The sequence below is a fragment of the Melospiza melodia genome, chromosome Z (genome assembly GCF_035770615.1).
Source record: "Melospiza melodia melodia isolate bMelMel2 chromosome Z, bMelMel2.pri, whole genome shotgun sequence".
Taxonomy (NCBI): domain Eukaryota; kingdom Metazoa; phylum Chordata; class Aves; order Passeriformes; family Passerellidae; genus Melospiza; species Melospiza melodia.
Genome location: NC_086226.1, coordinates 81,997,971 through 82,024,345, shown reverse-complemented (window position 1 = coordinate 82,024,345; position 26,375 = coordinate 81,997,971). Strand labels below are relative to the sequence as shown.

The 26,375-nt window shown below is 43.1% G+C and overlaps 1 protein-coding gene across 3 annotated transcripts; it reads left to right on the top strand.

The window, feature by feature from the left end:
* The first annotated feature begins 202 nt into the window (after positions 1 to 202).
* On the top strand, positions 203 to 25,887 carry ZFYVE16 (zinc finger FYVE-type containing 16). Of its 3 annotated transcripts, none has more exons than XM_063180977.1 (18): positions 203 to 306; positions 6,983 to 7,090; positions 7,276 to 9,419; positions 12,572 to 12,668; positions 13,529 to 13,705; positions 14,482 to 14,630; positions 16,737 to 17,106; positions 17,705 to 17,827; positions 17,918 to 18,073; positions 18,623 to 18,847; positions 20,137 to 20,219; positions 21,202 to 21,306; positions 21,732 to 21,882; positions 22,051 to 22,131; positions 22,660 to 22,822; positions 23,184 to 23,289; positions 23,696 to 23,860; positions 24,119 to 25,887. In XM_063180977.1, the coding sequence occupies exons 2-18, from the start codon at positions 7,021 to 7,023 to the stop codon at positions 24,278 to 24,280; spliced, it is 4,527 nt and encodes a 1,508-aa protein (XP_063037047.1). In that variant the 5' UTR covers positions 203 to 306; positions 6,983 to 7,020; the 3' UTR covers positions 24,281 to 25,887. The 3 variants fall into 3 exon arrangements, 2 of the variants coding, with proteins under 2 accessions (XP_063037047.1, XP_063037048.1); XM_063180978.1 differs by having other exon boundaries at positions 206 to 251; XR_010031309.1 differs by lacking the exon at positions 23,184 to 23,289 and having other exon boundaries at positions 262 to 306; positions 24,119 to 24,257.
* Positions 25,888 to 26,375: the final 488 nt, after the last annotated feature.

Genomic DNA, 26,375 nt, shown 5'->3' with positions numbered 1-26,375 from the left:
CCCCGCCCGTTTCAGGGTGCCACGCCCTCTCATGCTGTCCGTCACACCTGTGGCCCTGCCCCGAGCTGCGCCCCGCGCCGGCCGCGGCGGGAAGCTCACGCGCCGGGTGGGGATGGGCGCGGTGGCGGTGACGTCAGGCGCGGGTGTGGCCGCGCAGGCGCGCTGCGCGCAGCGGAGGGTCGAGGCCGCCGCCCGGAGCCGCCGGCGGGGCCGGGGCGGGCCGTGAGGGGAGACGGCCCCGAACCGGCCGGGTGAGGTCGGGGCGACGCGGCTGTGGGAGTCTGACCTCTGACTGAGGTTACCTGGGTGGGTTGTTTTGCCCCCGGAAGTTTGTGGGTGTTAGTGATGTTATTGCTTACTGCTGTTCTTATATACGGTATATCGAGTATAGTATATGTACAAAGAGTACTATGTAGGGTATATGGAGAATATATATGGTATATGAAGTAAAATAGACGAGATTATTTTATAGGTTTTATAGGATACATATGTGGTCTATAGAGTGGAATGGACAATCGTACACCCTACACTTAGGGAGTGTAAATCATTTTGAGTCTGTGTGTCAATACGAGCAGATAATGGTCCCTGACACCTTCTGGGGAGCACGGCCGAAGCCCCAGCCGGCTGGCAGAGCCCGAGCTGTCGGTGCTCTGTGGCCGGCGAGGTGTGATGCGAGCCTCGGCTGGTTAATAATGCAAAGCAGAGGAGCGGCTGGTGAGCGAGCCGTGGTTTCCGCCGAGCACCGAGAGCTCTGCCGGGCCTGGTCCCGTTCTCCAGAGCCATTTTCTGTCCCGGCTGGCAGGTGCGGGTGGGTTGGGTCTTCCCGGCCCGCTCCTCCCGGCGGGGCTGGCTGCTGGTACTGCTGGTGCCGGGAGTCAGAACCGGTCTGTTCTGCCGCCAGTGTGCTGTGCCCACGTCTGGGCTTCACAGCGGAATAAAGAAAAATCTACTGGAGGGTCCGGGGAGGCCACGGAGGGGATTTTTGGGCTGTGCAGCATCTGTGGGGTGGGCAGAGCCTGCGGGAGCTGGGCTGGGCAGGCTGCAGAAGGGAACGCGGCCAGGGATGCCATCAACGCGGCCCAACATGTGTAGGGGCTGCCGGAGCACGGGCCGGGCTCTGCTCGGCGCTGCCAGTGCCAGCAGCAGCAGCAGCGGCCATCGAAGAAAGGGCAGCAGGAGGGAGAACTTGTGTGCATGGAGGGACAGCAGAGCCCTGGAACAGCTGCCCAGGGAGGGCCGGGAGTGTCCCTGTGTGGAGCCATCGCAGCCCCAGCTGGGCACCTTCCTGTGCCCCTGCCCCTCTGCCCTGCCTGGCCAGGGCTGGGCTGCGGGCTCCAGAGGGACATTCCAGTCCTGTAATTCAGGGATTCTGGGTGGTGCGATTAATGCTGTTCTCAGTTCAGGGTTTTATGGGTGGATGTATGAACAGAAACCCTCCTAAGCTGAAGGTGATGTGGAATGGAGCTGAGGGTGGCAATGTCCACACTGCTGCTGCAATTCTGTCCTTCTGAAGAGTCTGTGCTTAACTAACAGGATGGCATTCTTCAAACAAGACAATTTGTTGTGGTGTGTCCTGTAAGCTTGTCCTTATATGTCTGAAAACTTCTGCAGCTTTTTGTTCACCCCCTGATCCAGCTCCTAAATTTGCTGTGGCAGCAGCCACCTCAGCTTTTGGTTTGGACAATAGGTTGTTCTGCTCAGCAAGAATAATTTTTGTTTTTATTTAAAGTTTTCACGCAGTGTTTGTTCAGTTATACTGAACTTCTCCATCGGGTTGATTGCTGATCTGTGGGCAGCTGTTCCCTTAAACTTTTTGTCTTTAGGGCTTCAGGCCTATGTGTGGGTATATGGTGTCAGGGAGGGGTGAAAAGCTGGAAATTAACTCCTTCAGTGCCCTTGATGCCTTTTCCTTGGTCTTAGAATTAAGAGTTAGAAACGGGTAAGGGATTAAAAAGTTTTTATTTTGGTATTTAATAAGGATTTTTATGTTGTAACAATTTGTCAAAATGGAATATACCAATATGCATACATATGTTAGATGGTGTATACAATTTTAAAGATTTTGTAAATCAGTATATTTAACAAAGATGTCTAAATGAGAGGTTTAAATAAATGGTGTGATTTTTTTTTCTTTTAAAGTATTTTTTTTAGATAGCTCTAAGTTTACAGGATGTGTTTTAGAGGGGGGTTGGTTTCTCAAGATAGTGTAAGGTTTTCTGCCTTCTAACTGTGAGGCTTTTAGGAGTTGGGTCTTTTGGCATAGTAGAATACCAAGATTATGTTGAGATATTAGGCCTAAAGAGTTACAGGTATGTTTGTTAAAGGTACTGAGAACATATGAAAGGTATATTAAAAAAAGATAAAGTCATCATGGCATCACCCTTAGTGAGGGAGAAGGAGCACACTGTACTCCATGAGCATTTCACTGTGCATTTAGTGCTCAGTGCTCGTGTTTGTACTGGAGGTTTTGTTCTGCCCGTGGTAACTGCTGGGGTGCTAAGGTAGGAAAAACCATTTCAGTGCTCCCACAGTCCTTAGTTCAGCGTTCTGCTCAGGCTAAATCTGATAATTAAACACAGTGATGGAGCTGAAACAACGTAAGCAGCGAGCAAAAAGACAGGGGTTGTGGTGATCAGAATTGGGGTGGTGGTCATCGTGTGGTCATCCCTCTGGAGGGGACACCCCTGTGCCTCTGCTTGTGTTCCTTTGCCTCTTAACCCCAGCTTGGGCTGCTCTGGTATGTTTGGTGTGAAATCCTCTGCAGTGGGCATTAGCTGCAGCAAACTGCGCGTCTGGTGCTGCCCATATGTGTGAAAACTACGGAGAGTGGTTTTCAGGGGCGCTTAGACATGAAAAGCTAGCTTGTCTTCAGGCCTTGAATTGGCTGCTTGGTAATAATTAACCTATTCATTCTGTTTTGCAAGTTATCACCACTGAGAACTGCTCACTGCCTCCATTTGCAGAGTGAATCTGGGGAAAAAGCCCTGACAGTCCATCCTGTCAGCTGGCCACCCAGTGTCCCAGCAGCCTTGTGCTATCGTCTCCTTTAAAGAAGAGTGCGTTGAAAAGTCCCCAGTGGAGCGTTGGTTTTGAGCTCCGGAACACGTGCCTGTTAGGTTGGAAGGGATCAGTAATTCACGCAGGGTTTAAAGGAAGTGTTAATAGTTAACAGTCGTAGTGCAGTGGAGCTATTGCCTCTGGTTCTTGGGTCTGTGTGCTGCTGTGCTGGGAGTGTGTCAGAACATTTCTGGGCATCTAGGATGAGCCTGCCTACAGGCTTATCTGCGGAAGTGACATGTCCAGTTAGCACTTTTTGGTAGTACCTTTTGTGCTTAGAGTATTATTTTCCCATTTTGAGACAGACTGCTGTTTTAACTTCAAGTCTCCTCCTGCATATATATTTAATCTATCTTTATCTGAAACCATCGAGTCTTTACCAGACAGTGATTTGAATATAATTTCAAACATGTTTTAAAAAATCTTTAAAATGGAGCTGGTGAGAGCCCAAAGTTGTGTGTCTCCTTGCACTATTATTGCCTCAGGTAAAGTTATGCTTGTAACATTTACTAAAAAAAATACTAATCTGTGAACCAGTTTAGAGAGTGTCTAGTGACTGTATTCAGAGCTCTAAAAAACCAATTCAGAAAACAAGGCTTTGTGTCTGCCTAAAAAACATATACAGTGGTGGTGCTCCTAGTTTCTTATAGTTAGAAAATAGTGTAATTCTTTTGTTACAAGTATAAGTCTTTAAAGAATATGCTCAGAAAAAAATGCAGTTTGCTGAAGCATGTGGTTCCTCCAGACCCTTCACTCAGGGAAGCAAGCAGCCATTTAATAAAAATTTGTCACCAGAGCTTTTTCATAGCTTCTAATCCAGTAATGTTAACACTGGGACAGGCTGCAGGCAAATCCAGGCACCAGAAAATAAAACTTGTAAGGCTTTTACAGTTCTTTGGTGATGCAGATAGATGGAGTTGGGACAGAGAGGTGCACGAGGGACAAGGAGGTACTGCTGGTCTACCCTGTCTTGGGTGTTTTGGTTCTGTTGTGGGTTTCAGGTTTTTTTGCTTGTAGGTCTGTTGTAGAAAGATGAAGACCTATGAAAAGTTTGAGGAAAGAGCAATGAAATTAGTAATAATGCATTTGCTGGTTTTTCAAGGTTAAGTTAGTTATTCAAAATATTTTACCAACTCAAATAACCATTTTATTTTAAAAATAGATTTAACTAAACAAAGCAACATTGCTGGGTTAGACTGAGGTATGATAGTTTTGTGGGCTCTCTGTAGAAGTAGGTTAATCTGTATTAAATAGATGTAAATATTGGCGTGTGGTTTTAGTTCTACAGTTCTTTTCATTGAGTTCTTCCTATTTCTGGAGACTTTAGTGGACCAACGCTGTACAGCATCAATGCATCCTTCTAATTAGCATTATAATCTAAAAATAGATAGTGTTGACATCTAATAATGCCCTTATGCTTAAATCACAATTTGTTTGTGTGTCTCTCAAGAGTGCAACACAGTGAATATTCCTGAGACCTTTTTAAGTAAAAGACAGAGGTGGATGAAATAATTACTTGCCTCTCGTCTGTATTTTTTTCCAGTGAGGAAGGTTTTTGTTATTTATAAGCTCCTGTTATTATTGATATCTGTGACAAGTGGTGAGGTTGTATAATAAATACCTACAGAGGACACAAACCGGCATTACGCATCCTCTGATGCCCGGTTTTCTTGTAACCCTTCAATATTTCTTGTTTATGTGGTCCATCTGAGTATTGACTGCCCACAGATACGTGCTTTAGGGACAGGATCTGCACTTTGATGTCTCTCAGTGAATCACCAAAAGCTGTTAATCGTGTAAGGCTCTTAATTGAAATAACTTCCAGTTCATGTTGTTGCATCCCCCTTGCCGGGAGGTCGTGATTGTTACAGGAAGGAGCTGTGCTCAGATGGGTGAGGAGAAGGGTCACCGAGTCTCTCCTTGCTGCTCTTCCAGCCCTCCAGACAACAGTCAGAGACTTGTATATGAGTGCAGCCTGAAGACTTTGGCTGTGACTAATTAATGGCCATGGATATCCAAACAGTGATATAGTTGGGTTGTTCATTTTTTGTGACATTTTTGTGACCACTTCTTCCAAAATTTTGAAACTTTAATATAAACTAATATTAAGTTTAAAAGTTTAATATAAGCTACAATATAAAAATAGTAATACAAATTAGAGCAATAAGAATTTGGACAATCAAAGTTAGGGCAATAAAACACCCAAAGAATTACGAATGTTCGGATGCTTTCCTCCTGAAAGCATTGGTCGCTAACAATGGATTAACCCTTAAAAGCAAGAGGCTGTTGCATATTCATATCGCATACATGATTCAAAAATTCTTTTCAAACAGAGGGTGCTTCCTGGTTATTGTCAGCTTTCCCCCCTCATCTTGTCAGTCAGTTATCTTGGTCCCCACCAAGTCTGGTTCTTCCCAGTAAGGAGGCAGGAATTCTTCTCTTGGAGATTTTGGTGTTTTGTTGCTGTTATCTCTGTGCGAAGAATTTCTTGAGTTAGTTAGAAAAAGTATCTTACGTGGCATTGTTTCTATTTTAATATCATGTTATAGCCTAAATTTGTATTTAACGCACTACTGAAGAGGATTAATACAGTATAACTTCCTAACATAGCTCATATAATATTCATGTTAATATTTGTGAAAAGTGAATCATATAATACACATTTTTCACATTTTTGGCTTACACATGGGCACAAAGTACTGTGCTACTGCATATTTGTTTCACCTTTCTTAACACTTTTGGAAGCCTCTCTTTGAACTACACATTACCTTAAAGTGTTCTTGTTCCATGCATATTAGTGTGGTAAATAATTGCGTCACACGTGGTGAACAGTTACGCATTGACACAGATTAAAGCTCGTGATCTGAACTGTTCGGTGAGGGGAAACCTTAGAGCTTGGGGGGAAGTAAGGCGTGGAAGGTGGATCTGTAGCTGCAGGGTGGCGTGAGTGGTGTGAGAGGATTGAAGTGTTTGTTTGGGCTCTGAGCCTTCAGGAGGATGGCTGGGCATTACCGGTTGCATTGGGGTAGGCTGTGAGGACAGCCAGTGCAGGGGCACTGATGAAAGCAGAAGGAAAACTGCACAGCTCTCCACCACCACGGTGGGGTTTACAGATACCAGACCAAATGGATCTCAGTCCCTTCAGTTTGCTCAGAGGAACTGTAAATATTGAGTTTTGATTGGTAGTTCCACTGTATGGGTGTTCAGCCGTTGAAGAAGATGTGCAGTTGGCAGGCAATTCTGAGTGACCAAAAAGGCATAAAATTGAGTGGCTAGAAACGTTCATTAAACAGATAAACCAGGGTGTTTTGCAGTGGGGAATATGATTGATAAATAAATAGCTCTCTGATGACTGGTAGGTCTATAATAAGAGTTTCATGTTCTTGGGGGTCTCAGAAGCATAGTTGTTAGTGTGTTTTGAGTAGAACAGAAATTATGAGCTTCATTACCATGTTGGATTTTTAATTTTTATTATTATTTACACAGTTCAGTTGTGTTGAAAGGTAATAATGGCCTGTTTGTTTTTTGTCTGTGAGCTGTGTGGCATAAAATATTTAAGGGGTCAGACTAGAAGATCCTAATATTCCTTCTGGTTATAAACATGCTGACATTGTAATGCCATAGCAGATGCTTTCAGATGCTTTGGTTTTTGTTTGTTTGGTTGGTTTTTTTTAAATAAAAAGCCTCAATTCTGCAGTTTGAAGTGAATTTGGGAGTGTATTGTTCATAATGCTGAGTACACTGAGCATATCCAGAGTACTTAGAGGCCGCAGCCCTGTTTGTGCTTAGGTTTTGTTTACATGGAGAGAGAACAAGGTATTAATAAAAATAAGAAACCACCTCATATGAGCTGCTGTCTAATACGAACACTTGGGCTTTTTAAACAAAAATTGCCTTGAATTAAATGCTGTGTTTTTCTCCGTAGGTTTAAGAAGGCTAAAGCTTCCTAGAACTGAGACTAGAATGGACAGTTACTTTAAAGCTGCAGTCTGTGACTTGGACAAACTGCTTGATGAATTTGAGCAGAATACAGGTTGGTTTCTGCATTGCCTTTTTAGTGGAAGTACATGGTCAAATGACTGTTACCATGGAGTTTGAAAGTAGCATCTGCTAAGTAAAAGCTTGTATTGATGAATAGATGGGGTTGAGAGGAGGTAGTACACTGTGGAAAGAGAGGAGTCATAAACTTTGCTTTTGATCTCTTCTTGCTTAAAATAGATGAATATGAGTGCTTCAGAACCCCTCAAAATCCATACGACTCAAAGCTGTCTTCAGTCCTGGATTGCTTAGAGCATGCACACCCCACGGCAGAGCTGCCAGAGGATCCTGCTGGATGTCCTGCCCCAGAGGAGAGCTCTCCCTGCGCCCCAGCAGGCACAAGGGATGTGCTCAGCTTCTCACCACCCAAAGAGAGAGGTGTGGCTGGACCTGACCTCTTGTCCACTGTGGACAGCAGCTCCCTCAATGAGGCTGAGGCTCTGAGCCTGGGAAGGTGCAGCGTGCCTGTGTGTGACCTTGTCAGTGACACAGCAGATTTAATCCCCTCAGTGGCTGCTCCAGAAGGGGCTCAGCAGCTGCAGCCGGATGAGTGCCAGGGCAGCCAGGGGCCCGCTGCCTGTGGCGTGTCTTGTGTCCCCACGCCTGTTTGTGTGACTTCACCTGGCTGCAGCGGGGCTGCCAGCACACAGCAGAGGGATGGGGACTCGGTGTTACAAGATTCAGGGCATCTTACAACACAACAAATTAATGATTTAGCTTTAAAACCGGAAAGTTATGCTGCCAGAGCAGTCCTGGGTCTGTGTGACGATCAACACAGGACAGAACCTGTAAAGTGCAATGAAGTACTTGACCACCCTGGAAAAACTGCTGCCCTGGATCCTGAATGTGTCACTGTAACATCACAGACTTGGAATGCACACAGTCCCAAAGATGAAAAACTGCCTTTTGAAACACAGGATGACAGTGCGTGCTCTGCAGCAAGCGAAGAAGCATATGGAGGAAATGCCGTAGGAAAAGTAGATCCAAACAATGGGAGTAATGCTGATTCCATGCCTTCAGAGCTGCCAAAGAGGCACCCCCTGCACAACAGCAGTGCAACAGTACCTGGAAATCATGTCTTGCCAGGCTCCTCGTGTCAAATAGGAGCTGAAGTAGAATTGGAAAAGAAAGGCACAGAAGAGAATGTAGATAGTGAAGAACTTAATAGGGGTGAGATGCCAAGCAGTGTTTCCAGTTCATGTATGTCAGCTGAGGATGTCCAGACATCTCTGTCTTGTCTTTCCCTTCCTGTGTCCATGTGTGGTTCCTTAGTTGTATCAGAAGAAAAGGTTAATCCTCTACCTCAAAATGCAGTGGCGGAGGTTATTAGTGATACTGTAACTGTTCATGCTGGAGAGTCTAAAACTCATCTCCCTGGCAGGGAATCCTGTGAAAGTACTAGCTGGCATGAGCAAGAAGATGTAGCTGAAATAAGTGAAAGTATTGCAGAAGAAAGTGGAGATGGAGAGAAATACAGTACTGAGAATATAATTGATGATAGTGATTCTCAGCAAATCAAAGCTTTTGCTTCTGCTTTTCTAGACCCTGGAGCTGAGCCATATGATGTTGGTGTAGACACTTTTTATGATGAGAGCATGAGCTCTGTTATGGCTGACTTTACTGTTGAGGACAATATTATTAAAAGTGATATTCTAATAAGCGATGCTGAGCTTGATGATTTCTTGTATGGACAAAGTCTGCAGTCCAGTGTGTTGAAGTCTTCAGATAATGATGGTAAATTGGTGGAAGCTGATGCAGATGGAGGGAGTTTAACAGATCTGAACAGCCTGGATTTCACAGAGGTCAATGAAGAGCTTATGCAGGCAAAACTGGAGGAGAAAACAAGCATTAATAGTAACCTTAAAGCATCTGTTCCTGACAATGAAGTGGAAGCTGCAGCAGAGGTCACCATGTCTCAAAGTCAAGGCACGACTGAGAGTGGCAGTGGAGCTCTGGTTTCTGATATTTGTATTGAAGGTGCACGACCAAAGCAGTTGCTTGACCTTTCCCAGGGAGCTGCTGGTCAGAAACAACTGAATAGAACAAGTGTACTTGAAAGGGAAAGCCAGGAATGTGGTTCTGTTAGCCCAGAAGCTCCCCTCCCAGACACCAGTGTAAATGCTGGTAACACTGACCCTGGGGAAAGCAGCTCTGAGGCTGTAGGAAATCAAGCGTCGGAAAGCGCTGAGCCACGTAAGGCACCCGCAGCTCTGTCCTGGAAGCAGCCCCTGTGGGTCCCAGACTCAGAGGCACCCAACTGCATGAACTGCCAGGCCAAGTTCACCTTCACAAAGAGACGACACCACTGCCGGGCCTGTGGGAAGGTGAGTCGCTGGGGAGAGGTCCTGTGCTGCCACAGGAAAAGGACGTTCTCATTTGGCCATAACCGAGACAGAGAAGGTAGAGAATGTTGACAGAAGTGTTCTGGGCTCAAAGTACTTTACTTGACAAAGACTAGGTTTTATTTTCCCTCCATAGGAACCTAAAGACTTTTGGAAAAGACTGATATTAATTAAGAAACACATGGCCTTTTTTGTGAAAATTGTTATTAAAGACAAGTACAAAGTATATTCTTATCTGCCATTACTGGCTAGGTTGGTGTGTTTTGCATAGAGTAGGGGAGATGAGATGATGGACTAATTCAGCATAGTTGTATTGAATCAACCCATTATTGAGCTTTTAACTTAACTGTTTATGTTCTAAAAAATTGAGGTGGTGATGATGAGAATCCAGTGGTGTTACTAGTTATTATAACTGTAGAGCACTGCCTGTGAACCTGAAGGGATTGCATTTTTTCAGGAGCTGTAGCAGCAGTACCAATGCAAAAGAATTTATGGTCTAAATCTGTCTTACAGTGTGTTTAGATGTATCACTTTCTAAGGAACTCATCTCAGGGTAAAAGTATGTGATTCACCAACAAAGTGAGTAATTGTAGAACTTTTTTTCAGCCTGAGGTCTTCTACAGAGAGTAAGTGATGCCAAAGCTGATCCTCAGTTCGAAATTCCCTTGTGATCTACTGTGGCTTGTACTAGTGCATAAATGGAAATGCTAGGAGTTCTAGTGACCACACCGTTCAGTGTTGCTCTGTAAGCTGTAAGGATGAGGAGACAGAGCAAAGACTGGTGTTAGCACTAAATTTCTGCATCCCCAGTGTTAAGCACCACCTGGAAAGGCATGGTAGTTTTTCTTTCTACCTCTCTTCCAGCACTGTGTGTTCAAAGGATGATGCTCATTTACTCAGCTGCAGCCACTGTGAACTAAAATGTAGGTGTGAATTGAGATGTCCAGGAAATGAAGAACTCCTTGTGCTGACCTGGCAGCCATGGAACTTGCTGCCAGAATATCCTGGTGAGATGTTGTGATGGTTTAAGCACAGTCCTTCAGAGTGGGTTCCATTTTAGTCATAAGACTGACTGACTTCAGGTTCCTGTTTCACATTTGCTGTGAAGTTCTCACACCTTGTCTAGAGATGGGCGACCCTTCACTGCACAGTGCTGTTGACAGCTGTGAGTGTGTCGGCTGAGGGGCTCGTGGCACAGCAGCAGTGTATTTAGGGAGCATCACAATGTCTCTTCATTAGGAGAGGGAGTGGAGGCAGCATGGTTTGTCTAAACCTGAGAGATACGGGAGTGCTGTGCAATTACAGCTTTTCTGAATGTGCAGCTTAACCTTCTGCCTCATAAGACTTTATATCTTTTTAATAGCAACTTTTTTTTGTCTTTAAAAATCCCAAATCAGACATTCCTTGTGAAGCTGTTGTTTGTTGTGTTTTCAGCCATTTGGGAACTAAGGGAAAACTGTTTAAAATTCACAGTTATCCTCTAGGAACTGTTCTACAAGACAGTTGTATGGATTCCCATAGCTCTTTTTTATCCATGAAAATAGCAGCACTGGTGGACTCTGGCATCTGTGGCAGAGGGAAGTGTGAAGTTAGTGGTCCCTGTTTTCTCTGCCCTCTGCAGCCCTCACAAGGCCAAACAGCTTTGCAGTTCCATTTTCCGGGTGTTTGTCTCTTGCTGTGGTACCTTTTTTCTTCCTAGTTCAAGCAGGACCCACTTGCTTGCTCAGCAGCCTGCTACTCACTTCCTTTCTCGTGTCCCTTAGTTTGCCTTCACCTTTCAGGTGCATTAGGATTAATCCTCCTGCTATCCCCTGCAGGTCCCAGTGTCACCAAGGGTATGAGGAGAACACTCCTTGCTGGGGATTGTGCTGCTTGGCACTTGAAGCCCTGAAGCGGATTATAACTGATTAGCAATTAATCCTCATCAATCACATTCCTAACATATGTACTGAGCATGCGTGTTTCCTGTTGAGGTAGATTACCTGTGGCACTAATCCAGAAGCAGCTGGAATAGCTTCTTTTTTTAGCTCATATTACACTGACCAATCACTGCTTTTGCAGTGAGTTTTCCTGCTTGGAGGAGTTAATTGTAATAACTTTCTTTTTTCCTATGCCACTCCTGTTTGGGATTTCCCTCCCCCTTTCCTCCTGAGCCTTGATCCATTTTGTTTTTCTGGATTGGGAGCAATTAGGAATAGAGAACACCTTTAGGGGTTTCAAAAGACCTTTTGTAAAGGGTCCAGAGTCTGCATATAGCTAAAAATGGTGTGACTCGTTAAAAACTTGCAGATCATCCTTGAAAGAACATAAGGGGAAAGTGACAAAACCTCCAGATATTTATGGCAACTCTTGCAAAACACCAGCTATTGTAAAGACATAATTCTTTGAATGGGATTGTGTAGATCCCATTGTAGATTGTCCAGGCTAATGAGGCAACCTTTTCCCCTGTTTCTGCTCCAAAATAGGGAGGATATGTAGCTTGTTGGAAGAGCATATTCTGTTCTTCCAAAGCAGCGTTCTTTGCAAATACTTGTGTGAAGGGAGCTTGTCCCATGCAGGCAGCACTGCTTGTTCTTGCTGAGGGAGCAGGAGAGGCACTCAGCAGCCCAGCACACGAGCCAGCCTGCCCCAGCAGCCTGCAGCAGGCAGCTCTGGGCTGTGCCAGGCTGGAGAGGCAGCCTCGAGTGCCTGCCAGACTGGCAGCAGCTTCCTGAGAGCCGTGCTGAGCACACAGGGCTGCAGGGATGGTCCTGCAGCACCAGAGCAAGAGCCAGCTCTGCGCCTCGCTCCTTGGCCCTGGGACTGTGGGCTCATGTGAAATACTTACGGCACAATCACAAGTAGGATTGAGAAGAATTTGGTATAGGTGGTGCAACCTGAAATCTTTTCATCCCTCCAGAGAAAAAATTTTATTATAATTTCAGTTGAGTCCTGCATGTTGCTGCTTTCTGCTTGGTGTGTATCAAGGGTTTTGTTTTTGTTGCTCTTGTTGTTGTTCCTGAGGATTTCTTTGTCAGGGACTAAGATACAGGCTTGAATACGAGGCTGCAGATGGTTTAGGATGAAGGAAGTGTATTTTCCTATTTGCTGTGCAATATGTCTATAATATTTAATGCAATCCTTTTCCGATTCAGGTTTTTTGTGGTAGCTGTTGTAAACGAAAATGCAAACTGCATTACATGGAGAAGGAAGCAAGAGTCTGCAATGGCTGTTATGATGATATTAATAAAGGTAAAGAGTTTTTTTGAGTAATTGCAGTAATCATTGAACTGTCTCTTTAACCCTTATTCTTTTTGGGGAGCTTGATTACTTTAATTGGTGTAGGTTTTCCTATTTCTGAGATGGAGGGATAAAGATAATCGTTTCTTAGTTGGATTCCAGTTCTTATTCTGAACTTTGAGGCTCGAGTTGGTTGTTTTTTATTAAAACAAACAAACAAACAAAAAAGTAGCTTTTAACTCCATAGGACTAAATAGAAAGTTACAGAAGAATACAATCTGAGTCATCTGTGACAGGAATCTAGCAGAAGTTACCCTCCCTCCACAGTAGCCCTGTGTGTGTTTAAAGGCCACATCCCTCCTTGTTCTCACATGTTTGCCCACTTTATGTTGCTTCCTGTCCTGGTGTTTTTAAAGTCGCTTACCAGGGCTGCAGTACATGACTCATCAGATAACCTTTTCTTAACTGGAAAGCTAACCATGGATGCTTATGAAAACATCAGGAGAAACAAGTGAGGTCCTGTTGATGAGTATGTAAATAACAAGTGGAAAACATGTCAGATTTTTAATAGGCACCTCAGTGGAGTTCAGATGTGACACGTGTTTGCCCCAAGGGTCAGGAGTCATAGTGGTGTAGCCACTGTAAGGAGAACAAGGGGAGGGTCTCTTTGTTTCATGAGAAATGAGGCAATTATGCAGGTAGAAAATCAGTCCAAATTTTCTTCCATACAACAGTATGACTGTTTATTTTTCATAGGTAGATCACAAACTTTACATTGCCTCCCTCAAAAAACCCCCACCCACCTACAGTACTGCTCTGCAAAAGAAATTTAATCAATTGTGCGATCTTAAAAACTAACCACATTATTTTAGCACAGGCATTTGAAAGGATGATGAGTCCAACTGGTCCTGTCCCCAATTCCAGTGTCTCCTCTGAGCATTCTTCTGCTGTTGCATCTGTAGAGGAGGCCCAGATACCTGGGGGTGCCAGCTCTCCTTCACCATCTGCACTGTTGCCTACCTCAGCACTTAAACAACCTGGTCCTGAAGGTACAGATCCTCAATGTAACACACATCTCACACTTTGACAGTCTCTTTGGAAAGAGCTGCTTATCACATCTGGGATTTATTGTTGGTATTTTTTGTGTGAAACAGGAACACTCTGAATGGAAACACTTTCACTTCCCAGTCTTGGTGCCAGGCCCCAGCTGGTTCTAAATCTCCATTTATGAAAAGTGGATGTTACTTTTTTCATTGCCTTCTCTGTTTACAATGTAAATCTTTTTGTGTAGCTGTTCATTCTGTAATTTTTACATCTCTTGGGAGATCTTTGGCTCGTGTTGGACTGCCAGTCTTAAAGTGGAAACAAAAAGTAGCTGTTCAGGGAGAAGTTAGAAGGGAAGAGCAAAGCTTATTCTCTGTGTAAATACAAATGATTAGTGGCTAACTAGTGTCTTTGTTCCACTTTTATTAAACATTTGGCCTTCTTCAAACAGAACACATTGTGAACAAAATGATAAATCAACTTTTTTTAGAGTGTATTCCATCTTTTATTTCATTCTTAGGTCACTGTGGAGGGGTGATTGAGGAAGTAGCCTTCTGTAATACGAATTGATAGATTTAACTGTAGCAGGGCAGCTTCCTGTGCAGGTGAGAGTTTATATTGCCTGGCTGGAGACTGGCCAATGTCGCCCTGTACTCTGTTCCAGTGAACAGGCATTCTCTGTCCATGTGGTGGAGAGAAGGGACTTCATTTCCATCCCTCTCAGCTGGTGGAGCGTCTGTAACTCGCGATAATACGGAGTTGTTGTTCTCGTCTGTCGCAGGGCTGTGCCCCAGAGAGCAGAAGAGGGTTTGGTTTGCAGATGGTATTCTGCCAAATGGGGAGGTGGCAGACACAGCAAAGCTGTCCTCAGGAGCAAAGAGGTCACAGGAATCCAGCCCAGAGAGCACAGAGCTGCCCGAGACGCCCACGGTAGGAGTCGGGAGGGTTCACCTGCACAAATTACCTATGGGGAGAGCTTTGCTGGCCAGGGATGGGCCCTTACACAGCATGGCTTCTGAGTCACAACCTTTGGAACCTGAGACACTCCTTTGGGCAGCAGCTCTGAAGTCCTTGGATTGAAAAACATTGTAGTATTTTTCAATTTGAGTAAAACTGAGCAGCGTTTTCAAAGGGAAACCTCCTTTGGTTTGAGGTGTCTGTGAACTTCAGAACTGGTGTGGCTGAAAATTTGCCAGAGCAGTTCTTTCAGTACGCAGTGTTTGATGAACCACTTTTGTGAAGGGCACCTCAGCCACAGTTCTTAAGGCTGTCATTAGCAACATGCTTGTAGTACAAGTTTGTGGTTGTTTGCTTTTATTCCAGTGGCCTGCTATATTATATTTTATATATACTATATAATCCATCCGTTTATAGTTATATATTCACTATTATAATCCATCAGTTTATATATATATTTATATATCAGTTTATATTTTATATATATATGTATATATATATGTATGTGTATATATATATGTATGTATGTATATATATATGTATGTATGTGTATATATATATATGTATATATATATATATATATATATGTATATGATATAATCCATCAGTTTCCTTCTGGATCAGACTAACCAACTTGGTTAGTGCCCTGCAATTATAGGGCATTATGGGGTCTGAGATTATAGGTTGCAACAAAATCTGTGTATTGCTTTTAGTGTGAAGTAATACTGAACCAAGAGGGGGATTGGTTTTCTAATTTTGAGTTACATGTATAATAGTGAATGAACTGCACTTGTAAAAAAAAGTCCACAGAAGAGGTGTAAGTTTGCTGTGGAAAGACTTAGCGAGGTTCCTCAGGTGAAGCCTTTTTAAGATAAAACATAGCAAACACTGAAGCACTGTCTTAATTAGTAACTTAAATTCCATGATTTTCACAGCACTCAAGACTTTTTACAATATATTGATAAAGCTAAAAAAACCAGATCATTATTATTTGTATATGGAGGATCTGAGCACTTAACAGGTGTATAGCATTTAAATCAGCTTATACTCATGAAGAACTGTAGTAATCAAATAAAAAAAGAGAGTAAACAAAAGATACAGCCTGTCTCTCCTTTTGGGGAAAGAGTAGGATATTTGCACTTGCAGAAGATGGGCAATGTCTAAAATTAAAAGCTGCATGGATAAAGTGAGTGGAAGACAATCAGTTGATGCTTCTCCTGTGCAGCCTCAGAAGCTCAGACAAAACCAGCACAGTGCAGCTCCAAAGCAAAGGCAACACAAAATCCTGGAAGTGCTGCTGCAGGGTATGTGAAGGGCAGAAAATGCCAAGTATGAAACACCCACAAGCAGATTCAGGGAAGAAGTCTGCTATTAGCCTTGTTTTTGTCTGTGTTTTTGTGGAGTCTTCCCTTTGGAGTTGTTGGCTTTTTTTTATTTTGTGGCAGCATGTTTGTTAAATGGAAAATTTGCTGGAAGCTGATGAGACACCAGAAGAACTGCTACAGGACAAGCTTAAAGTTGCCAGGGTTTTTCTTGTTGTGTGGACAAAGTCTTCCCTCTGGTACAGGATGCAAGGCTAAAGAAAGATAATGTGCATCCCTGTTTTTTTGGAGGAGGCTTGGGGCTTTTTCCATTTCATTTTTTTATGACAGCTGACATCCCAGTGTGCCTGTGTTCATGGTTGTCATACCTGTCTTGCTGGGGGAGCAGTGTGCGTTGGACTCCAAACTAAAAATTAATCAGACTGAGCAAAGCTACATTCAGCTATTAGTAGAATGGTAGAAGTAGAGTAGAAATGTTTGCAGTACACAACTGCTGAGCCAGGTTGTGTTACCAAACAAGTATATTAACTGTGCATCTTCACCCATATAACTCCTAAACAAAAAAAAAAAAAAAAAAAAAAAAAGAGGAGCATCCAGGAGAGATTGGATGGCTTTCTTCTTATTAGGAGGAAATGTATTCCCAACTTTTGTGATAGATTTCTTTCTCTTTTTGCTTCTAGAATACTAGTAATGAAGATTTAGCTGGTTATGAGACAAAGTAGATTTTTTTGTTGTTGTTGTTATTTCTTCCTCACAGGCTGCAAACCCAGAGGAAGATGACCTGGTAACTGATGTGAATCAAAAACTGAGGGAAGATAAGATGACAAGGATGGAGGAATTACATCCTTCTGTACCTTCAGAGGGTGCAGAGCAGGCCGTGCCTGGCCAGAGTGAGGTGGTACCTAGTGACAGATCTGTCACTCCAGGCACTGAAGAGTGTTCCCCTGCAGCAGCAGAGGAGAGCAGTCCTAGTTCAGAGGGTCAGAGCACACAGGCTGTGCCTGTCTCTGCCTCAAGCTGCAGAGCACTCTGTGGGGTGGAGAACTGGGTGCAACGAGACATCAGCCTTCTTCCTGATGGTGATCAGCTGCCTCCACTTCTGCTTGCACTGGGTGAAAAAGGGAAAGGTAAAAGCTGCTAACTTCTTGAGAAAATTGTTGCTATTTCCTCACAGCATCCTAGAATTGCTTGGGTTTGGAAGGGACATTAAAGCTCACCCAGTGCCACCCCCTATCACCCACACCTTCCGCTATCCCAGATTTGTAAATACAGACTCATTCATAAATACAGACTCAAAAAATTGTATTTTAATATAATTCTCATGTAATTTATTTGATGCATACTGGATTGTTGGGTAATGACTGTGCACTTTTAACAAGATCAGTATGTTATGAGAAGAATGCGTAACCACTGAATTGCAGGATAGTGGTGGCTGTGCTTATCAGAGGTACCTGGCAGAATCAGGGTATGGATGAGGAGTCAGCAGTCAGGGATTTCCAAAGTCAGGGCAGCTCTGGTTTGCACCTGTCTGACAAGCTGCTGCTTCAGTTCTCTGTGTTCCTTGAATCTCAGGGTAAGCTGTTCCCTGGTTGGTCTGTAGCTATTCAAATCTTGGGAATAACCACGGGAGTAGGAGGATGGGATGACTCTGTCATACAGTGAACTGATTCTTGGTTTGGGTCATTGGCTGGTATTTTGAACTAAATCATGTGTCAATTTATTTAGATCTTCTGGTGGAGGAACATCCATTTCACCAAAAGGTCGCCTTGCTGCTTGGGGAAGGAGGTCCTAATCCATTGACTTTTATTCTAAATGCAAACTTGCTTGTCAATGTGAAGCTAATAACATGTAAGCATTGCACATTTTCTTCTCCATTAAATCAAGCCTTTTTTTTCTGTCTGTAAAACAGCATTACTATGGTATCTTATCTTTTTAAAGATTCCTCAGAAAAGTGCTGGTGCTTCTCAACAAATGGACTGCATGGTTTGGGTCAGGCAGAAATTATCATTCTGTTGCAGCGTTTGCCAGATGAAGATGTTTTCCCTAGTGAAATATTCAAATTATTTCTTGACATCTATAAAGATGCAATGAAAGGTGTGTCATTTTAATGTCTAACTTTTTCTTGTGTAGAATATTCTTGCTGATCTTTAAAACCTAAAGTTGATAGAAATTTTTTCTTGAATTATTTGTCTAATGATTCTGTTGAAAGAGCTTGCAGTGTTAGACTAGAGTTCTAAATAAAAGAAACAAATGAATGTGTTTGTTTCATATACTTTTGTAAACATCCTGTTTGCAGGTTTTTTTGTTGTTTAGTCATATTGTGGTGGAGGATACCTGCACTTCATTTGTAGAAGTACAGTGCTCATAAATGTAAATATTTTTTCTGTTGATCAAAACTCATCCACTGATGTGTTTAGGACTTGAGGCACTTGTTTGGAGGAACTTATCTCCGTAGTCAGGTTCATTTGGTGATGAAGTACAGGCTCATGTTGTGTGGGTTTGGATAGCTGACAGGCTTCAGGAAGGTGTGAGGGGAAGGGTGGGCTGGCAGGTCTGTCAGAGCTCACTGCTTAGAGCAGTTCTCTTGGCGCGGAGCGGTGAGTGACCCAGCTCTGTAAACACTCTCCATTCTTCTTTCTACAGGAAAGTTCATAAAAAATATGGAAAACATTACTTTTACGGAAAGCTTTCTCAGCAGCAAAGAGCATGGTGGATTCCTGTTTGTTTCACCAACTTTTCAGGAACTTGATGATCACATTCTACCAGATAACCCTTTTCTTTGTGGCATTCTGATCCATAAGCTGGAAATACCCTGGGCAAAAGTGTTTCCAATACGCTTGATGCTGAGATTGGGAGCAGAATATGGGGGTAAGTTTTAACAATGACAGTAGCTGCATAAACTGTAAAGTTCCCTTTGGAAAATACAAGTAGTTTTTAGACAAGCAAGCTGTTTTTAAATAATCTTTGCAGTATTTTATATTACACTTGTATAAGCCCAACATGTGGAGCCACCTGGGAGTGTTCATTGTCCTGATAGACTTCTTTGATTTTTTTTTCTCTTAGCAGATGAGAAAGCTAAGAAACCAAAACTGGCAGTAAAATATAAAGATATTTTTTTTGGTTGTAGGAGAAAGGTTTGAAGGGATGATCACAAGCCCAGTTTGCAATTCTGATAAAATGGTTATTTAAATTAAATTATTTAAGTATATTGGCAAAATATTACTGCTTCATTAACCAAATAAAGGTATTGATTACTTAAAAGGATAACTTATTAATACATTGGAAACTTCTAGGCGTGTAGAAAGGCTGTAGCCCACCACTGTAGAAACTGCAAGTCCATAAATGTGAGAAATGGATTTGTAAGGGATTCTCCAAACCTGACTGAAAGCTCACACAGTCTTGTACATCTGTGTGCAAACTCTGAGATAAGGTGTGCTGACTTAGGAAGGCCATGGAATAGAGATGGCATTGTTGAGAGAGAGATTGAACTAGAAACAAGTTTCAAAGGATGGCCTTGCAAAAAGACCAGATATTTTGGAGAATCAGAACTGTGAAAGATGCATTGTAGCAAAACCACATGGGGTAAAATAATAGGTGGTTGGTGTTAGAAGTATTAGTAGCACTGTGTGGCTACAGCTAATAGGCTGAAAAACATTTATAAGGTATTGTAACCCAGAAATAAGTGAGTTTCTGATAGAACGGCGTTGAGTTTTACATCTCTTACGACTCACCCTTCAATGACGCTGATATGGGATACAATTTTTTAAAATGCCTCTCAGTTGCCCCGTCTGTGTAAAGGTGGGAATTGTCCAGCACATAAACATGGACCTGTCACCCATTCATGGACTTCTGGAGCCCACAGTGGACCTCTGCCAGCCAGATCCTGTCTGCGCGGTGACAGAGGTGGCAGCTGCTTTGTTGTTGTCCTTTCTCTTACCAATCCACTTGCCCTGCTTGGCTTTTTTAACCACTTTTGTCAGATATAACCATGAGGGGAGAACCACACTGTGGCTGAAAATTACAGAGGGGCTCTGCATTCTTTGGCTGGTCAGATATTGAGGTTTAGAGACAGCTTATAGGTGAAAAAAGCTATAGAACTACTTGGAATGGCAAGTTGTAGAGTTGTTGTTAGGTAAATGTGACCTTTTTCTTCCTAGCCTATCCAACTCCCATGGTAAGTGTCAGGCGCCGGGAGCCGCTCTTCAGAGACATTGGACACACAATTATGAACCTGCTTGTTGTGAGTAGATGCTTCATTACCTGCCCTTCCTGTTGTCACCAAACAAATGCTGAATCTTGAAAGGAGAGCTAACATTTCTGTTCTTCGTACTTGACTTAAAACTCATGAGGGAGTTAAAGAAGCAGTTTGTTTCACCTTGTGTTGTTATGCATTAATTCTGGTAGTGAAAAAAGGTTTTTAATGAGTGAGGGAGATGTTGGCATTTGCACTGATGCTGGTAGTCATCATTCAGGTGCATTTCTTTCTTCTGAGCATCATCGTGGTGCAGGGATTCTGGTCTTAAATCTGACAGTTTTAAATGTGAAGAAACACTTGACAGGCAGATGCTGTGGACTAACTGCAGTACTAATTGCTTTGTCAGACAAACCTTATCTTGCCACAGTTATTCAGCTTGACTGTCTTTTGTGAAGGACTTTTGGCAAAACCACAGGTCTGAAATTCATGCCATTTCCTGTGGAAGCTTTCCCTCTGTTACCCAAACGATTTGATTTTAGATTGCAGTAAGCCTATGTTCCTGAGCAGTAACCTTCCTCTTCTGATACTTACACAGAACTTCCAGCCCTTTTTTTACTGTGAGCCTGCAAACAAACTCATCTAGGTGGAGGCTTCCACGCTTCACTTTTCTATCAGAGAAAGGAGGGAGGGTGTTGAAGTTTTTCTTTCCTTAAATCACTGGCATTCTAATGTGAATGAAGTAGCCATAGAGTAAATAACCCATTGGTTAACAGAGCTAATTTGTCAGTGCTCTGAATTTATTAATACATTCCCTGAGATACCTGTCACGTACACCTGGTGGGCAAAAAGGGATCCCTAAGTCTTCAGCCTAAAGGGATCCCTAAGTCTTCAGCCACTCTAAATACTACTGTTTTTTGGAAGTCCTACAGATGCATTTAGAGTACCTTCATCTAAGTGATGAAGGTAAGGAAAAGGTAATAAAACAATACTTAATTGTCTGCTAACATAAATACTTTGTCTGTTATAGGACTTCAGAAATTACCAGTATACTTTGCATACCATAGACAACCTGTTTGTCCATGTGGAAATGGGTAGAAGCTGTATTAAAATACCTCTGAGGAAGCACAATGAGGTGAGTACCTCCATCTTAGCTTTCTAATCCAAACTGCTTTAGTCTTCCATTTTTTGTACAACACCAGTCACACCTCTGCCATCAGCTCTTGGAAAAAACCCTCCCTCAGAACTTTACAGTGGCCTAAATGTGTGATGGGAAGAGCATGCAATTACCTGAGCACACACTTCCTTCTGTGGTACACTGGAAGGTGGATAATGAGGAGTAGAGATTTAGGATAGCTGTTAAGTACTGAAAGATCTGCAGTTTCTTCAAAATCCTTCAGCATGTATTTTTAAACATTCCCTGTTGCAGATTTCCTGATTATGATGTTTTGCTTTAGTAATTAAAAAAAAAAAAAAAAACAAAAAAACCCCAAACAAGCAGCAACCAAAAACCACTCTTGGTGAGATTTTTCAGTGTAATGACAAACTTTGTGTTGACAGGTGATGAGAGTGATCAATTCCTCTAATGAACATGTAATTAGCATTGGAGCCAGTTTCAATACCGAGGCAGACTCTCACCTGGTGTGTGTGCAGAACAAGCAGGGCCTCTATCACACACAGGCCATCAGTGCCACGGGACAGCCCAGGGAAGGTAAGAGGTCTGGGGGACAAAAATCACATTTCTAGAGCAGCAATGGAAGTTCAGTGTTAGGCTGCGTGGAAAATGCATCTCTGGTGTCACATTAAATTGGGTTTAATGTCAGTTATGACTGACTGGAGTGACACGAAGTGGTGCTGACTTCCATCCTACTTTGTCTAGTTACAGGTGCAAGTTTTGTGGTGTTTAATGGAGCCTTAAAATCATCTTCAGGACTTTTAGCTAAATCCAGTATAGTTGAAGGTAAGAATTTTGTTCTGTTCTCCTCTTAAGAGACTTAAAAAGAAAAAAAAAATAAATAGCAGCAGCCTTGTGCAGAGTCTTTATGTCTCAGTAAGCTAAACATTTCTTTTCAGGTTTCTAAATCTTGTATGAAACTTATTGCAAAGAAGTGGTGCCTAAAATTACATGACAGTTCACCTACTTGTTTTAAAACATTCAAATTTAAACTGTTTAATCAGTGCAGGTCTTTCCTTTACGGAACTATTTTCATTGCCATATTGCTGAAATGTACATATTGGCATATATATGCAAAAACAATCAAAAATTAACTTAAAAATGATCTTTCAGTTTGAGTTCTGTTGACAAAATAGGTTTTCTTCCTCTTTCATGTAACATTTAGTGCTGTAGGTGGGGCATGCAGTACTTTTGTGCATTTATTAATTAGCTGTAGGAGATGGTTGGTCTCAGTAGAACTTATGCCAAGATTCCATAAGAAGCTGAGCTGCTTTTCCTGTGGATAATGTGGAATTTTAACTGGTTTTCTTCTAGATGGGCTGATGGTACAAATAACACAAGAAACCATGGAAGGCCTACGTCAGGCATTAAGAGACAAGAAGGACTTCAGGATAACCTGTGGACAAGTGGATACAGGGGACGTGAAGGAATACGTAGATATTTGCTGGGTGGAAAATGAAGAGAAAACAAACAAAGGGTAAATGTACTGCCAAAGCCAGACATATGAGAGAGTTCTTCCTCCCAATGTTCAAATACCTCCCTTTAGTTTCTTAAAATTAATCTGAAGTATTCTTGTGACAGAAAGTGCTTGATACCAAGGATGGTTTATAGTGTCTTAAACCTGCAAGATGGGGTTTTTCTATTAATGCTGTTAGTTCCCTGTTTAGGACATTTCCTTTTGTACCATCTGTATTTTCATAGTGCAAGTCCTGTACTGTACTTCATTGTTAAGGTGTTTAAATAGCCTTAAAGAACGGGTAAATACCATTGCATAGAAGTTACTGTATCTAAACTATAAGTGTTGTTTAAATTGCTAATCACACTATTGTTTTCCATAGAATTTTGAGCCCAGTTGATGGAGAATCAATGGAAGGAACTCAGAGTGAGAAAGCACCACAATACAGAGACTTCGAAAGAGAGGGAAAAGTTATGAAGTGCACTGAAGTTAGTGAATTACATAGTTGTTGAGCCTTTTTTATTACTTATGGAATATTTAAGTGGTAATGTGATGGTACTAAGTGAAGCTGTTAAAATGAGCTGATTTTATTTGTAGCTGTGCTGCCAGGCAGAATGTTCTCTGCAGCTCTTGGTGAGTTTACACACTTGTAATTTTTTGTCCTCTGAAAAAGACTCAAGTCTGTTGCCAGTGACGGCTCTGCAAATGCCTAATGCAGGCATTCCCATGGTTCCTGAAGTATTTTGGTTGTGTGGATGAAATACTCGGGTGCTTTCGCAGCAGACAAGCACCAAAGCTTGCCCTGTTTGGTGTTATGTGATCCTGAAATACTCTTTTTTCCTAACTTTGGGATGTACCAGGCTGCTGACTGCCCCTCCCTTTCTCTGATCTCAGGTTTACCATTTTGCAAAGGATCGTGAACCCTCCAGTGCTGTTCCCCACCAGTTTGCAAGAGAGATTGCCATTGCCTGCAGCACTGCTCTTTGCCCTCACCTTAAAACCTTGAAAAATAACGGGATGAATAAGATAGGACTCAGAGTTTCCATCGACTCAGACATGGTAAGCTTTCAACTTTTATTGCACACACTCCATTCCCACTGAAGTACCTTCCCTTGGAAATACCTTGGATCTCTCCATGAAGGTTTAGAGTTTTGCCCTACCCAAGATCCTGAGGATGACGTTTGGGCCAGAAGCTGTCTTAGTCATTAATTTCTCACTTCATGGTAGATGAAATACTCTTTTACTGTGATGCAGCATGTTTTGCATATAATGTTAATACAAGAAGTGTGAATTAATATCAGTATGTTTCCCTTCTAGGTTGAATACTTAGCAGGATCTGGAGGGCACCTTCTCCCACAGAACTACCTGAATGACTTGGACAGTGCTCTGATTCCTGTGATTCACAGTGGAATGTCAGATCCTACAGCTCTGCCACTGAAAATGGAATTAGTGTTTTTCATTATAGAACACCTGTCTTGATGAGGTTGATTACATGCATATACTGATTTGCTAGATCTGAACACCAAAGTTGTAATGCTACAAACACTAAAAATGTTAAAGTTTCTAATCCTTTTATGTTTTAATAGCTTTTCAAACTGTTTTTTTTTTTTTTTAACCCCTCAGATCCTCCCTGCTTCCTCTGCCACAAAAGAGTCAGTTTGTGTCATGGAGTTCTGCAAGCTGACACTTAATACAGGTGCAGCAGAGTGCAGGTTTTGTTACTGTCACACAGCTGCAGCACTTGGTAGGTGTAGTGTGACTCCAAGTCATAGATAGGATCTTGCCTCTCACCCTCACACCAGTGTGTAGCTCAAACTGCTGGGGCTCCGTGTGATCTCTGCAAGAGCTGAGCACTGGGGCAGGGCTGGCCCTGTTCCTGTTTCCTTTCCACAGGAGAAGGGTTCAGAGCCCAGAGCTGCTGTAGCTGCCTGGAGCCCCCCGTGTGCCAGGGCAGCGCAGGGGAATGAATACTGTGTGGATAAACACCTCACTGAGGTCCTTAACCTGGGGATGTGATGCTGGTGCTTCAGGAACATATGCTCTCAATTAATGTTTTATAGAGCAACTGGTTTCTTTCTTGTATTTATAAGGATTTATCTAACTTAAATTGATGCTATTTTTATAAAAAGTGCTTTTTTCTTTACTCTGTTCAGAATTCCATACACAATTTGACCTTTCAAGGATTAGGAAAAAAACAGATTACTCTTGATGTAATCTACATGTAGCAATAAGTCAGACAAGAATTCTGCAGTATTTTTTCTGCTCCTGTCTACTGCTTTTGCCACATTTTAGTAGCCACCTTTGCTTTCAGGGAGAACAGATGTATTAAGTCTGAATTTTCACAAACAGGTTGATTCTAGTGGAAGGTGTCCCTGCCTGTGGCAGGTGGGGTTGGGACTCTTTAAGGTCCCTTCCAACCCAAACCATTCTGGGATTTTTAGTATACCTGAGGTTCTTGCATAGGATGTATTTTTTATACTGGGTCATTTAGATCTATTTATGTATTTGTGATGCATGTGGTTTGTACTGAGGTTCATCAAACTGCGGTTGGGGTTTGGTAGCAGCCACACAACTGCTTGTCGAGAACAGAACCAAAACTAAATATATACAAGATCTATACTGTTTTCAGTAAAAATGCTGGTACAATTTTATAATGAGAGTATTAAAACTTGGATGCCTTCTTAATGCTAATAGGGGATATTTTATGTTTTTGTATCAAAAACAATTTGTAATTTAACCTAATCTGCTCTGCTGTTATCTGTGCTTTAACACTCCAGTCCTGGAAGGGTTCAGGCATTGAGATCTTACCCTGGGTGGAGCTGAGCTGCTTTTCAGCCTCTGTGCTGACTTCTCCTGAGAAGCTGCTGTTAGGGAGAAGGGCTGAACCCATGCACAGTATGAACAAAACTGTCCTTGTTGAAAACAAGCTGCACCCAGGCCCTCGAGGGAGCCCCAGCAAGAGGCTCAGCAGTGTTTTGGGTCTGTGACAGGGCCAGGGCACCTGAAGGAACAGCTGCCTCTTGGCACTTAACCTCTACTAGCTCCTTTTCAGTAATGATCAATAAAGTTAACTACAATGCTTGCAACCTTCTGCCTCTGATTCGTAATGAAACAAACAAAGATTTGGAATGTGCGTCTCCTGTCTCTGCAGCTTCCTGGGACTCCTGCTGTTGCCCAAAAATGGGATTCATTCCTCAGCGTGCCAGTGACACCGTGCAGAGAGAGACCCCCATGGGGCTGGGCAGGCCTGGGTGCCCCGGGCTGTCCCAGCACAGCCCTGCCCTCTCCGTGCCATCCCTGCCGTTCCTCACACGCACGCACGGAGCCGGGGCTGCCCCAGCCCTGCCCCGCGGTGCCCCGATTGCCCCGCGGGCCGGGGCAGGGCCGTGCTGGGACAGCCCCAGGGGCACCGGGGCGGGTGAGCCCAGCCGGGTGTGTGTGAGCGCAGGGCTGAGCCTGGCACTGCCCTGAGCGGGGGCAGCTGCGGCACACGGGGCCCCGAGCCTTCCCCGAGTCTGCCGGGCATGCAGGGACCCACACCGACAGAGTCTGCCGGGCATGCAGGGACCCACAC